Consider the following 13361-nt stretch of genomic DNA (forward strand, 5'->3'; position numbering starts at 1 on the left):
GTCATTTGTAGTTGTGACTTCGAAATCACCAACTTCAATGACTCTCCATACCTGATAGTTTTCAGCTTTGATGAATATCTCCATGCGGTTCTTCCAGTAGTTGTAGTACTTCCCATTGAACATAGGAGGCCTTTGAGTGGAATAACCTTCTTCAAGTTTCTCGGTGGTATTCATTGTTCCTTGGATCTTTTTCTCAATAGGGTTTCCTATCTTACGTGAGTTCTAGCTCTGATACCAATTGTTATTTCCTAGGAACACTACAAGAGGGGGGTGAATTGTAGGTGTAGAAATAAACGTAACTTTTAAACGAATAAACAAGCTAGAGGAACACAAGGGATTTTTACGAGGAAAAACTTCTTGGGCCCAACAAGAAGAAACAACCTCGACCACTAGGGATTTTAAACTCAACTCTTTCACTAATTAGGCCAAACAACTTTGTTACAACCTAATTCTATGCGCCACACCTTGAGTTCCTAAACTCAAGTTCCTGAGCCACTGTTCCCTGTAGTTCCTCTCAACTTCACTCGAAGTTTTCTCACTCTCAACTAGCTTACTCAAAGCTTCTCTCTTACAGAACTTCACTCAAAGTTCCCTTACCCAAAAACCAAAATACAATTGATCGAAATAAGCTTAGTGGAATTAGAGTAAGAAAGCAAAGAACAAATGGCTATTATGAGAGAATGAAGGCACTGACACTTAATTAGTTAAACTCACTTAATTACTTAGTCAGACACACTTTGGAACTTATTTAGACTTCAATATTTATAGTGACAAACATAAGAACGTGGGATTAAAATCGAGTTCATGTTAATCCATTAACCCATGATGTTCCTTCCCTAAGGAACACGTTCTTACATATCCCATGATCCCATGATCTCTTTGAACGTGGATATTTTTAGCACACTCCTAAAGATTAGGAGTTTCTTGAGCTTTATCCGAAAATCAGTTAATTTAAAAACAGATTTTAAAACTGAATTTTAATCTTTAAGAAAAATTATCTTTTAAATAAAATCCTAAAAACGGATAATTATTTTCTTTTCTTTTTCGAAAAACAAAATCTTTTCTTAAAAAGTTTTCTATTAAAACTGATTTTTTACTTAGATAAAACGTTTTCCTATTATTTAGGCATGACTTACTCAATTCATAATGACCGTTATACTGCTTCAGCCTAAGTCTAGTTCCTTTTACATTAAGTTCCTTTAACAGATTCGTTTAGTGCCATTAGTTTGTTCCTTAAAAGGAACAAACTCTCATTCTCAATAAAGACTACATGTTCCTTACCATCCTTACTTGTTCCTTTACAATGGAACTAGAAAATAAAACGCCTTGCTTTTATTCTTCTTGATCCAATGCTGCTCCAGTATCAACTTTGAAACCTTACTTAGCCTTTGAAATCCTCTCTTACTTCTTTGACTTGTATTCTCTTGTTCCTTTCAATGATACGTTAGGAAATCATACACTTAAATAACTCATTAGTTCACTACTTAGTTTGCATCTTTGTTTCTTTGTCATCATCAAAACTAGGGTTCAACATATAGGATCATTCACACCGGCATCTGGGGGCAGAAAGTTTCTAATTGTGGGTATTGACTACTTCACAAAATGGATTGAGACATAGCCAACTGCAAAGATAACGGCCAATCATGTAAAGAAGTTCATCTGGCAGAACGTCATCATCAGGTTTGGGGTCCCTATGGGATTTATCATGGACCACAGCATCAAATTTGATTGTGGCCCCATCAAGAACTTCCTCAGCCCATACGGCATCAAGTCCGCTTCCTCGTCGGTGTGCCACCCGCAGAGCAATGGACAGGCAGAGACCGCTAACAAAAAAATCCTGAATGCCTTGAAAAAGAGGCTGGATGAGTTAAAATGTGCCTGGGCAGACATGGTTTCGGCCGTATTATGGTCGAAAAGAACCACTGAGAAGGAAGCTACCGGCGAAACTCCTTTCAGACTAGCGTTTGGAGCAGAAGTGGTGTTGCTGGTCGAAGTAGGTCTACCCAATTGGCGGATCCTGAACTATGATCCAGAGATGAACAAGAAACTACACAAGAAAGACCTGGATCTCCTGCCATAAGTCAGGCTTGCTGCTGAACTCATCGGCAACTTATAATGACCGGATCAGCAAAGCCTATAACAAGCGTGTACGAAGCCAGCTGATTTCAAAAGGAGATTTAGTACTCACACGTACAACAGCAACCGGGAAAGCACACTTAGATGGAAAGCTCACGGCCAATTGGGAAGGACCCTACTTGGTCAAAGAGGAGATCGTCCCCGGATCATATCGGCTTGAAGACATGTTAGGCAAGCTGTTGAAAAATAGTTGGAATGCTAGTGTCCTCAAGAAATACTATGCATAGGTAAACCTAGATAATAATCAAGCATTGTTGCCAGTAGAATTTACTTATTATTAGCGTTATAGCCGATAGATGCACTCTTACATTGTTATAGGCAATAAATCCGGGACAACCGGGAAGAGCCGTTTTATTGAATAAAATGAGCATCTTCTACATACATCAAGTTCCCTAACTTTCCAAGCAAGCCGGTAAATGACCTTTGTGGATCTGTCGGATAAAATAAATACGCATTAACAATTAACCAGTCCATGACCTTAGTTGATCTGCTGAGTTAATTAAAGTGCCTAGCCGGTCAATGACCTTCGTGGATCTGCCGGGCTAATTCAAACCATCCTAAACCAGTCAACGATCCCGCTGGAACTGCCGGATTGAGGGTGAACATCTAAATTAATTCGTTGGATTCATCAATATGTGTAACAAGTGGTTAACCGGCTAAGAGTTAATATACAAACAAAACGACGAAAGCAATATAAGCATAACATTGGAACGGCACCAAAGTTGGAAAAAAGGGAGTATTTTCATTAACGTCGTAAAAGATTACAGCCCTAAACAGCTAAACGGTCCGCCACATGCGGCAAGACCGCCAAAGAAATAAAGAAAAAGAGCTAAAAGCCTATTCCTTAGACACCCCGGCTTCAGGATCAACCACCACCGTTACCGAATCTTCAGTAATGTTAACGGTGTTGTCCACCTCCTGAACCTAGGCCTCTTCAAATTCAACCCGGGGATCTGGGTTGGCAATGTCGGCCTCCGTGACCCCGAAGTTGAGAATTTTGCCCTCGACCGGGAGCTCAAAGTCCCGGCGGCCATGAGCTTCTTCTACTTGGGACCAGTCCAAGTCGGGAAGAGCGTGCTTAGCGCACCTTATAGCTGCCGCCCAACCACCGTTGTACAGGTTGGCCAGCCGAGAAACGAAGTGCATGGACTTCCGGTATTCCTTTATGGCCTCGATCTCCTGGGTCTTGGCCTCAGAATTTTGCTCTCGGAGGAGTCGGATCTCGTCATCCTTGTTGGCCAAGACCAGGGAATGGTCAGATATGGCCCGAGTCAAGGCGTCATCAGCCTTTTTCTCAGCATCTTGGACGGGATTCACCTCCTCTTGTGCCGTCAAAAGCTCCTGCTCCTTTACGACCATTTGGCCCTTCACCATTTTGTGGACCTCTACCTCCTTGTAATAATAAGTCTGGAAGTATCGCTAGAGGTCGCATAGCTCCTTACCGAATTGAGCCGACTGAAAAAGACATCATGAATAGGGTTAATACAGTAAACATGCCGGTAACTCACTTGCAAATAAAAAGAAAGAAATGGAGACTTACCAGGGCCAATTATGCGCATGCACAACAGCAAGCGCCTGGACCTCGTCCATCAACATATCGTATTTCAGCTGCATCGCTTTCAAAATACGATAGCGTAGGTTCCCACCTTCCAAAGGACGATCCAGTAAGACTCATCGTCTAGAATGTTGAGCTTGGGCTGGAACATTTTGCCATCCGTTACCAGAGACCGGGACCAACGCTTCCTCAGTACCTCTGGGAGCTCAAGCCGGGAACGCTCCAAGTAGTCGACCTTCCGCGGCTTAGCAAAAGACTCCAACCCTGGCACCATCTCGGGCAGGGTGAGTTGTTTATAAATTTTGGGCCGCAAAGAAGAGCTGCCGACCTCGGCTACCCGGCCTGAGATGAGGCTCGCGGACTCCGGGACCGCATCAGCAGCAGCAGCGGTCCTGCTCGCCACCTTCTTGGCCTCCCGAGCCTCCAGCAGTTCCTTAGCGGGCTCAACCTTCCTCTTTTGAGGAAAGAGCGTAGACTTCCGCTGAATCAAGCGCATGGAATCCATCTCATCCTCCTCTTGGTCGGAACCCTTGACGGCTCCACGACCCTGCTTACCTCCTCAGCCCCCAACGCTGGCCGGGATGAAAGTAAAGCGATGTCTTGGCTTAGGAGGCATGTTGCTGAGAGGCCGATAATTCCGATCTACGAGAAGTGCCTCGCGAATTGAGAAATCCCGACCTGAAGAAAAACAAATATGACAGTTAGCATAGGGTAAACACTGAAGAAAAACAAATAACGGCCTAAAAATAGCAATATAGACCCACCATGAGGTTCATCACTGCAAAAACCTAATGCGGAGAGCGCCGGGTTGCTAAAAACGTAACTGGCATGTGTAGTCAGTGTTTCAGTACCGGTATTATTTTAACGCCTTTGGAGGCCGGTATGGACGCGGCCTCAAAGAAATTAAAGGCCTCCCTTTCACGACGAGATAGACCCCGGTCTGGGATATGCTCCATCCGGGAACGCGGTTTGGTCCATTGGCGGCGCAAGGGGAAGTCGGCGGGAACCTGTACCCAGAAAAATCTCTATCGCCAATGTTTGAGATAGGTCAGCTTAGGGTACACCGTCAACTTGCCCGCCTTTGTGTACAATGACATCCAGCCTCCGGCCTTCAACCTCGTCACACTGATATCTCCTTTTCTTCCCATCTCCTTTCCCTTTAGAAAACCATCTTCCTTAATCCAATGCAGTTTGCGGAAAAGGTTAAGAGTTTCAGGGAATCCTTTATAACGAACAGCCCAGGCATAAGCCATTAAATTTCATCATCCTAACGTGTTAGCTGGGCCAGGCACATGTTCCATGCTTGGAAGACTTTGACAAAAAAGGGGTCCAGGGAAAAGCGGAGCCTAAAATCTAGCATATGGGCATATATGGCCACATGACCGACAGGACAATCCGTCACACGGCTCCCCAAAGCCGGAAGCACCAGTTTAAAGTCATCAAGGAAGGCGAAATACTCCGGCCCCTTGACAAGAAATTTGTTCTCAAGACAGATAGTCGTCCAGCCTGCACAGACGCAGCACTATCGGCCTCGCTAGGCGGCATGTATAGATCAGCCAGCCCTTCCTCGCCCGACTTCTCCGGGATGACCTCTAGAAGGTCCTCACCCTCCTCATCCTCCTCGGCCTCTATAGTGGTGGACTCCCCCTCAGAATCCAGGGCTCGAACCACACTGTCTAGCTCGTCCAAATCTATAGACCACACTACCGTCTCATTTGGTGGCGGCCTGACCGAAGTTTCACCTTTCTCTACTACTCTTACCGGTCATGAAGAGGGAGGTTCACTAGGGGGAAACAGTTCTGGGGAGCGTTTAGCAAGGCCCATCATCGTCCCATATTAGCCGTAGACCGACACTCCTAATGCATTTCCAAGCCCCACTATTAATCCTAAGGGGGAGGCACGCAATTCCGGTTCATCATCTGGCCTACCGGAGGTACTACAGTCATTTTGGCTTTTTGTTCTAAGTTCTCTCGTAAAGTCTATTGCCGGTGAATTAACGAGTTCAATAAAACTAGAAGAAATACTATCTTAGTGCATATTGCTATCAGTCATAACGGAGGACTTTTAGATATATTTTGAGAATTCGAATTTGAAGACATTATAAATAAGACGGTATGTAAGAAAGGGAAAGATTTTGTGGAAATAACTGGAAGAAGAAAATTGAAGGAATAACCGGTATCCGCAAGTACGTGAAAGCCGGGATAAAAGATCCGTCAAAACCATCAAGGATGCACAAAATCAGCTTAGAGAGAGAAAGTCTGTTATGAGAAGTAGAGCAAATGAAAGATGATGAGAAACGAGGAGTGGAGGTCACCCCAAGCGTATTTATAAAAAAAAGTCACAGTTTGGGTTAAGCGACTCTTCGTCTTCCCGTCCTTGATCATGCCACGTGTTATGAAGCACAAAAACAGTTGTAAACCAACTTCTCATAATGAGCTCTGAGAACAGCCACGCGCATCGAGGCGACGATTGAGATTCCCAGACAACAGTTAACCTTCTCGCACTATTTCATATCAAGCATACCCATGACGGTTTAACATGTATTAAGTAGGATATGTCTTCGCCAGACATACCGGCTTGGGGGCTAGTTGTATGGGGTTTGACTAAGCTCTATACCGGTCCCGCTAGATCGATATGTATCATCATGGTCAGTACACTCGCTACAGAACCGTTGACTTCGTCATACCGGTTTCACTAAGATAGCCAGACGGTATCCCTCCCTGGGCCATTACCCATGGGCCTGGGCTTGATCCAGTTTCTATCTACATGCGCCCACGGGCCTAAAGATAAAACCTCAATAGAGGATAAAAGTATATCCCAAAGGAATATACCCCCGTCCAACCAATAGGAGCAGAGTCCTACTTAAGCAAGGACTCTTACCGGCTCCTATAAATACCCCGTTCATCTGAGTCATAAGGTATGTTCACAAACACAATCATACTCTACTTGAGAGCTTTCGGTATACCCATTACTGACTTAGGCATCGGAGGGGCGTTCCTCGGATCAACCCCCGAGGCTAGTTTACGTGTCCTTTCTTGCAGGAAATCAAACCGGCTTATATATGAAGGACATACCGATTCATACCCTACCATTTATTCCATACCGGAACACCATTGATTTACATGGATCGAACAAACAACATTTCTCTTACCTATTGCATAAAATCTGTTCCAAAATTATCACTGGGCTTCTCTTAAAATTTCTTAAGCTACGAAATTGTTTTTAGGGTTTTTTGTCAGAAAGGACCTAATAAAATACAAGTTTTGTGGGGAAGGACCTAATAAAAAAAAATTTGTCAAAAAGGACCTAATAAAATACTTTAGATTGTGAACAGGAACCACTTTATGAATTTCCGACCAAATTTACCATTTACCGGCGTTGACCCTTTTTTTACCCCTAGTAGACTTTTTAATGTTCTGTTTCTATTACCGTAAAATTAGGAGGAGAAGAGAAATTACCGTAAAATTAAGAACCCGAATTTGCGATTTTGGGAAAAACGTATAATAGGAGCCCCAAATTTCAAAAACCCTTAAACATTGAGAGAGAAAAATTTGAAGAGCAAAACATACCTTGGATTTGATGAAGGTTGCAGGATAAGATCGAATAGGTTGATGCTTCCCTTCAATGGAGATTATGCTATTGGGAGGAAAGTGTGAGAATTCAATATGTTTGGGTCAGTTAAAATAGGAATAAAACAATAAAGAGTCAACTAGGGGTAAAAAAAAGGATCAACGTCGGTAAATGGTAAATTTGGCCGGAAATTCATAAAGTGGTTCCTGTTCACAATCGGAAGTATTTTCTTAGGTCCTTTTTTACAAAAAAAAATTTATTAGGTCCTTTCCCACAAAACTTGTATTTTATTAGGTCCTTTTTGACAAAAAAATCCTTGTTTTTATTAACACCATTTTGGTTGCTATGATATCTCATATAATATCTTGCTATGAGATTCTAGTTTCTATCTCTTCTGCCATTGATTCTATGATAACAAGGTTTTAGTGAGCTAGTAATACAAACAAAGGAATTCATTGGGTTAAGAGTTCCATTATTCATCTACCTGATGGCATGGGAGGTTTGGCAATTTGAGCTACCCCTATGGTAAATAAAACTTTTCTTATGAAAAAAGTCTGATCTCTCTATCATAAACCTCACTCCTTACTTAGTAAACTCTATAACTCGATTTGTCATACTCCGCTTTTGACTGGGAAAGGTAAATCTGATTTTCGTTCAACTCTTGGGGGTCAACAGGTTTAGCTCATGCAGAAAGTTTGCTTCTTAAATTATCTTTATTGTTTTCAGTAGTTTCTTGTTTTAGATTTTGCTTCCATGATTTTACATTCTGCTTGGAGAAGCTCTACACGATTTGAGCTTTAGTTTTCTTTTTGAGTTCTTTAATTAGATTAGGCGTATCAAATTGAGTGGAATCCTACTATGCTTAGCTTCTAATTCTACTTGCTTTAGGCCTAGTCAATTTTTGAGTTTGGCACATCAGTATAAGTGATCTCATAAGTTTAGAGCATCTCCAAATACTCTAAAGTTATGGTCCTCTGTAACAACCTCCACCTTTGCGAGCTGCTAGCTAAACACGCTTATCAATCGCAAATCATAATTGACATCAAATAATCCTCAATCGACATTAACCAACAGCTCAAAAAGATATCGAGTTCATTACATCCATACCCACTTTTTTTTTCTTTACTTTCAAGTTTCAACTCTCTTCAATATGCATGTAAAGAGCATGAGTTAAAAAAACTGAACAATTAAAGAGAATATATTATAGATATGGTGCATGTTCCTCCTGATGAGAGAAATCTAGAGAGAAGGCTCTCCCTTCTCTCTAGAATTTTCTAGAAAACCTTATACTGCCCCCTTCCACCGCCTCTCTCGCAAGCCATCCACCGCCTTTCTCAAACGCCTTCCACCGCCCTCATAAATCCATCGCCCTCTTCTATACTGCTCTCGCCTCTTAGTCTCTGTCTCAGCCATTTCAAACCCGATCTGTGGAGATTCGCTTTGTTCGTCAAAGAGAATCATCAGTTCTCTTGGAGGTGCCGAGGTGGTGGTTGATGGTCGTCGCACCACAAACACTAAATTCTTGGCACTTTATCTTTATTTTTTTGTCAAGATCTTGAAAAAATTCAGATATGAAATTTTTTTCCCCCCTCTCTTCGTCGATGAGGTGCTCTCCACGAAGATATATGATGCCCTAGTCGATGGTTCTTCACCGAATCCGCCCCCGCTGCTTATGTGAAGCTCGAAGAATTGAAGCCACGTATGTAGCTCGCCACCGCTCTTCGTACCGCCTCTTTGAGGAGCTAGATCTAGGTCTTTTTTGTTTTTCTTTTAATTGTACTTTAGTTTCTAGTGGTCTCTTCCTGAGATAGGATTCCACTAGGTTAAGTGTCTTGTGATACAGGGATTCACTAGACTCTCCATGTACCTCTGCTATTGATTGATATAGATATGGTGCATATATAATTTGGCATGTGATTCAACTATGTTTATATGTATTATGTTTTTTTTTTAGGGAATATATGTATTATGTTGAATCATACATAAAAACAAAAAACAAGACCTGTCGACTTCTAACAACGGTGTGCCTAATATTTCCTTTCCCATCCAGATGTGATTGTGAAGCAAAATCAAGACCAAACACCGAAGATTATGGGTTGATTACAAAAATACTCAATGATACATAAAGCATCAGGTCTCTATGATGGTTCCAACTACGTATGTGGTATGCACAAAGATTGTTCAATCATTGACCAATTTTTGTCCGAAAAGCGTAATAAAATTCCACAGGAAAAGCTGAGAAAGTGAGACTTTCGTTCATCTCACCTTCATATATGATTCCTTTATCAGGACTTAAAAATTTGACTAAACCTTTTTCACATGTCGATAACTCAGACCTTCATATTTTGTACTATATTTGTAATATTTATTTCATCCTAACCAATCAGGACGCCAGTACATGATCACAAATTCTAAAGACGGCAACATGTAGTGGGAAGTGGAACCTAACTATGAAAACAAATTATTAGATATATTGAATATGCATCCAAGTATTAGACTCGCTACTTTAAGCGTTTTTGATAAACAATTTAAGCGTTCACATGTTCGGAACATCAAAGATCCAACATCGATACTATAGTAAAATTAAGTGTTCGAGTAACATAAAACCTAGCCTACTCCAAGCACCCAAATTCGTAATCCAGTAAATGAAAATCTAAACAATTTCACTTTTAAAGATCAATAAGCAATTTTTTTTTCTATAATCAATAATGATTAGAGTATTAAGAAAGGGAAATAAGCCCATCCTTATATGAAGTAGCAAATAGAACAAATTCCACAGCTATTGACGGTACCATACTACCACTAATGAACCATTAAAAAGAAAATATGGTTCTGGCTAAATTGCATTACATTGGAATATATTTATCATACAGCTCTTCATGTATCACTAAGCAAAATCGTAAAGCGAAATATAAGTATCCTATGAACAGCCATAATTATCATGTTTGAACAAAGATGATATGCCTGAAACAGCAACGGGAAGTTCCCAGGTAAAGCCAATTTTACCTGGCGAATAGAAGCAATGTTCATTTCAAAAGGAACTATAACTAGCTTCTCTTTCTGGATTGACTTCTTTGCTCGTTATGCCAAGAGTTCTTAGCAGCTTCTGCAGACACAGCACCGTTTGAATCCCCTTCACCTTCTTTAGGCTTAGAGAAGAAAGGATCCCATTCATGACCTCCAGCCTCTCGTTGGCCTTCCTCTAGCAGAGCATATTTCCAACTGTTTTCCTCAATGAAGTTATCATATTCTGTCCTGCCTTGGATGATGTTCTTTCTTAATCTTGTAACCTTGTCAATAACTGCCTGCACAGATACATCAAAGGCATCTGGGAGGGTCTCTAACTTGGAGCGAGGATCGGCATATACCAACTTGGGTATGAGATTGATGACTGTCTCTCTCATGATCTCCACCTGTTGAGGAGGTATTTCCAGAAGCCTTTCCTCAATGCTGAGATTCCTCTTACGGACATCATTCTCAGATATGAATACTGAATAACTTGAGAAATTCTTAGGGAGATGCCATGTATATTGGGTGTAAGCTGAACCAGGGTGGAAAAATACAGGTATACAACCAGCCAACATCGAGTCAAAAGCTGATCTCCGAGTGTATGAATCCCCTTGAGGTTGTAGGCAGAAAAGGGAACTCTGAAACATCTGCATAATACTACTTGGAGAATGACACTTGCTCTCCCCAAAATCACATTCCAAAAGCTTGCACACCTTTGAGCTCTTGCATTGATCAATTATCTGTCCTCTGATTGATTTCACATTCCCAGGTCTTGGTGCCCCAGCAAATGAGAAAAGATATTTTCTCTCCAGCTTCCTCATCCGATCTTGCCAGACAAACACATCAGCATCCTTTGCAGGATGAAAGTAGGTAGGATATGGTATAGCAAAGTCATTTGCATTCCAGGGGCTCGATTCCACCACCAACATAGACATGTTCTTGGCTGCAGGCAAAAACAGAAGCTTACTACCCCAGTCTTTCTCATCATCTGTTAATCTTCTGAAGTCCCAGGTAATTCTTCCTGCAACTAGAAAATGATCCCTTCCATCCATTATCTTCCACTCTGGCCTTTTCATCAGCCAATCAACCAACTCAAGTGAAGCAGCATCTCTCCTAGATGTGTTGTAGCCCCAAAGATACCGTGCAATATCGAACCCAGCATAAAAGGGCACAAATATTGCTGCAGCAAGCGAAGAATCCCTTGTCAGACACTCATACTGCTTCATCCGATTATTAAAGATCACATCCACCGCAAACTGATTTGTCGCATGCCACCCAGTATGCGAGAACACCCCCTCAATATTCTCAAGCGGAGGACCAAGCCCAGCATTGGTAGTAAACTTGCACATATTAGTCCAAAGACTGAGGCTCCTACACTCTTTAAGCATATCATCATTGAACTTCGGGGGAAGATCATGTACATAGATGTACCTCCCCCCACAAGGATCACTCTTGTTATCAACCGTCCTCAACGCCCTCATAAACTGAAACTCCTCCGGTTCATCCTTAGGGAGCTCATCATTCTTAGGCCTAGAATCCCTGATCTTCGATCCAACATCCATCTTACGACTACTCACGGACGAAACTTCAGGCTCAACCACATTACTCGCCTCGTTCTCAACGTCATTACTACTCAACTCAGGATCAGTAACATCACTAGTAGTTAGATCACTAGTTGACTTATCATCAACATTTACCAAAATCTCACTAGTTGACTTATCATCACCCTTAACCTCAATCTCAGTAACATCACTAGTTGACTTAACATCGTTCAAGACCGGAAAATTCACAGGCTCAATAGGTACAGGGTTAAACGGTTCGATTCTAATAGGGTTCGATTGTAACGAAGCGGAATCATTAACAGTGCTACCTCCTAGAACAACAAAATGGAAATACAATAGCAAACTCCAAAACAACACACACAAAGAACTCAACACACACAACCTTCTATTATGATTTTTTGCATTCCCTTTCTCCATTTGATAAGGAATAGTTCCCAATGTCCACCTACGTCTCATCACATAACAAAACACCAACAATCACTAGATCCCACCCTCAAAACCCTCTTTCCTCTAATCACCCAAAAACTATCACAATCCATAAAACAAAAATTAACCCACTAATAATCTCAATCTTAGCTTCAAAACCCAGATGGATTTTTTCACAATCAGGTATAAAGTTAAATTCTATACTTTAATTTTGAGTAAATCTAATCAGAAAATTTCAAGGGGGGGTCTTGAAATTGTAATATGTACATCAAAGTTGCAAGAAAGAAGAGAAATGTAATCAGCTTCAACAATAATAGTTGATGTGTTCAAGTATAAAAGATCAAAGATGAGAGAGAAACTTACAATTTTTACAATGAAGAAGATGAAGATATGCTAAAATTTTTACTGCCAAGTAAAAAAATTGACCAAGAAATTTCCAGAAATGAGCAGAGAAATAGGGAGGAAAAGGTAGAAGAGGAAATTGGAGAGAGCGTATAAATATGGCCGAAGGGCGGCTCACGCTAGATCCGTGCGCCGTATGTGATGGAAGTTTGTCGGTAGCCGGTGGACTCGTGGACACGTGGCATATGGCGTCACATATGTTGCTAAATTTGCGTTGTTTTTTTTTTTTCTTTTTTTCCTGTGGGTTGTGAAATTGGAAGGGTGGAGACTAGAGTGTGGGGAAGTGTGAGAAGAGATGAGATGGTGGGAGCATGCAAATTTATGTAATGGCACACACTTGATTTTAGTAGTAACGTTTGCAGCCGTCCACATGAAATGATGAAATTGAGGGTGAAACTTAGGCCTCGTTTGGTTCACATGGGAAGTAATTTCCCATGGGAATTTACATTTCATGGGAAATTCTTTCCCTTGTTAATTTCCTAGGAATTAGACAAAATTGTTTGGTTGACACTATAGGAAATTGCATTTCCTAGGAAATTACTCACCAAGGGGGGCTTGGTGAGTGATTTCCCATGTTTCATGGGAAATTCTATTTCCCTTGGAATTTGTATTTCCTATGCTTCTACCATTTCTCTCCAACCAAACACAACACCCATAATGTATTTCCTAGGAATTTGTATTTCCAAGGAAAATAGCTTCCA

At 41.4% G+C, this 13361-nt stretch overlaps 1 protein-coding gene across 1 annotated transcript; it reads right to left on the minus strand.

Moving 5' to 3' along the window:
* Nucleotides 1-9937: 9937 nt before the first annotated feature.
* Nucleotides 9938-13035, minus strand: LOC104899388 (xyloglucan galactosyltransferase MUR3). The gene has a single exon (XM_010686564.4). The coding sequence runs from the start codon at nt 12286-12288 to the stop codon at nt 10309-10311; it is 1980 nt and encodes a 659-aa protein (XP_010684866.2). The 5' UTR covers nt 12289-13035; the 3' UTR covers nt 9938-10308.
* Between the last annotated feature and the right edge of the window lie 326 nt (nt 13036-13361).

The sequence above is a fragment of the Beta vulgaris genome, chromosome 7 (assembly GCF_026745355.1).
Source record: "Beta vulgaris subsp. vulgaris cultivar EL10 chromosome 7, EL10.2, whole genome shotgun sequence".
NCBI classification, from domain to species: domain Eukaryota; kingdom Viridiplantae; phylum Streptophyta; class Magnoliopsida; order Caryophyllales; family Amaranthaceae; genus Beta; species Beta vulgaris.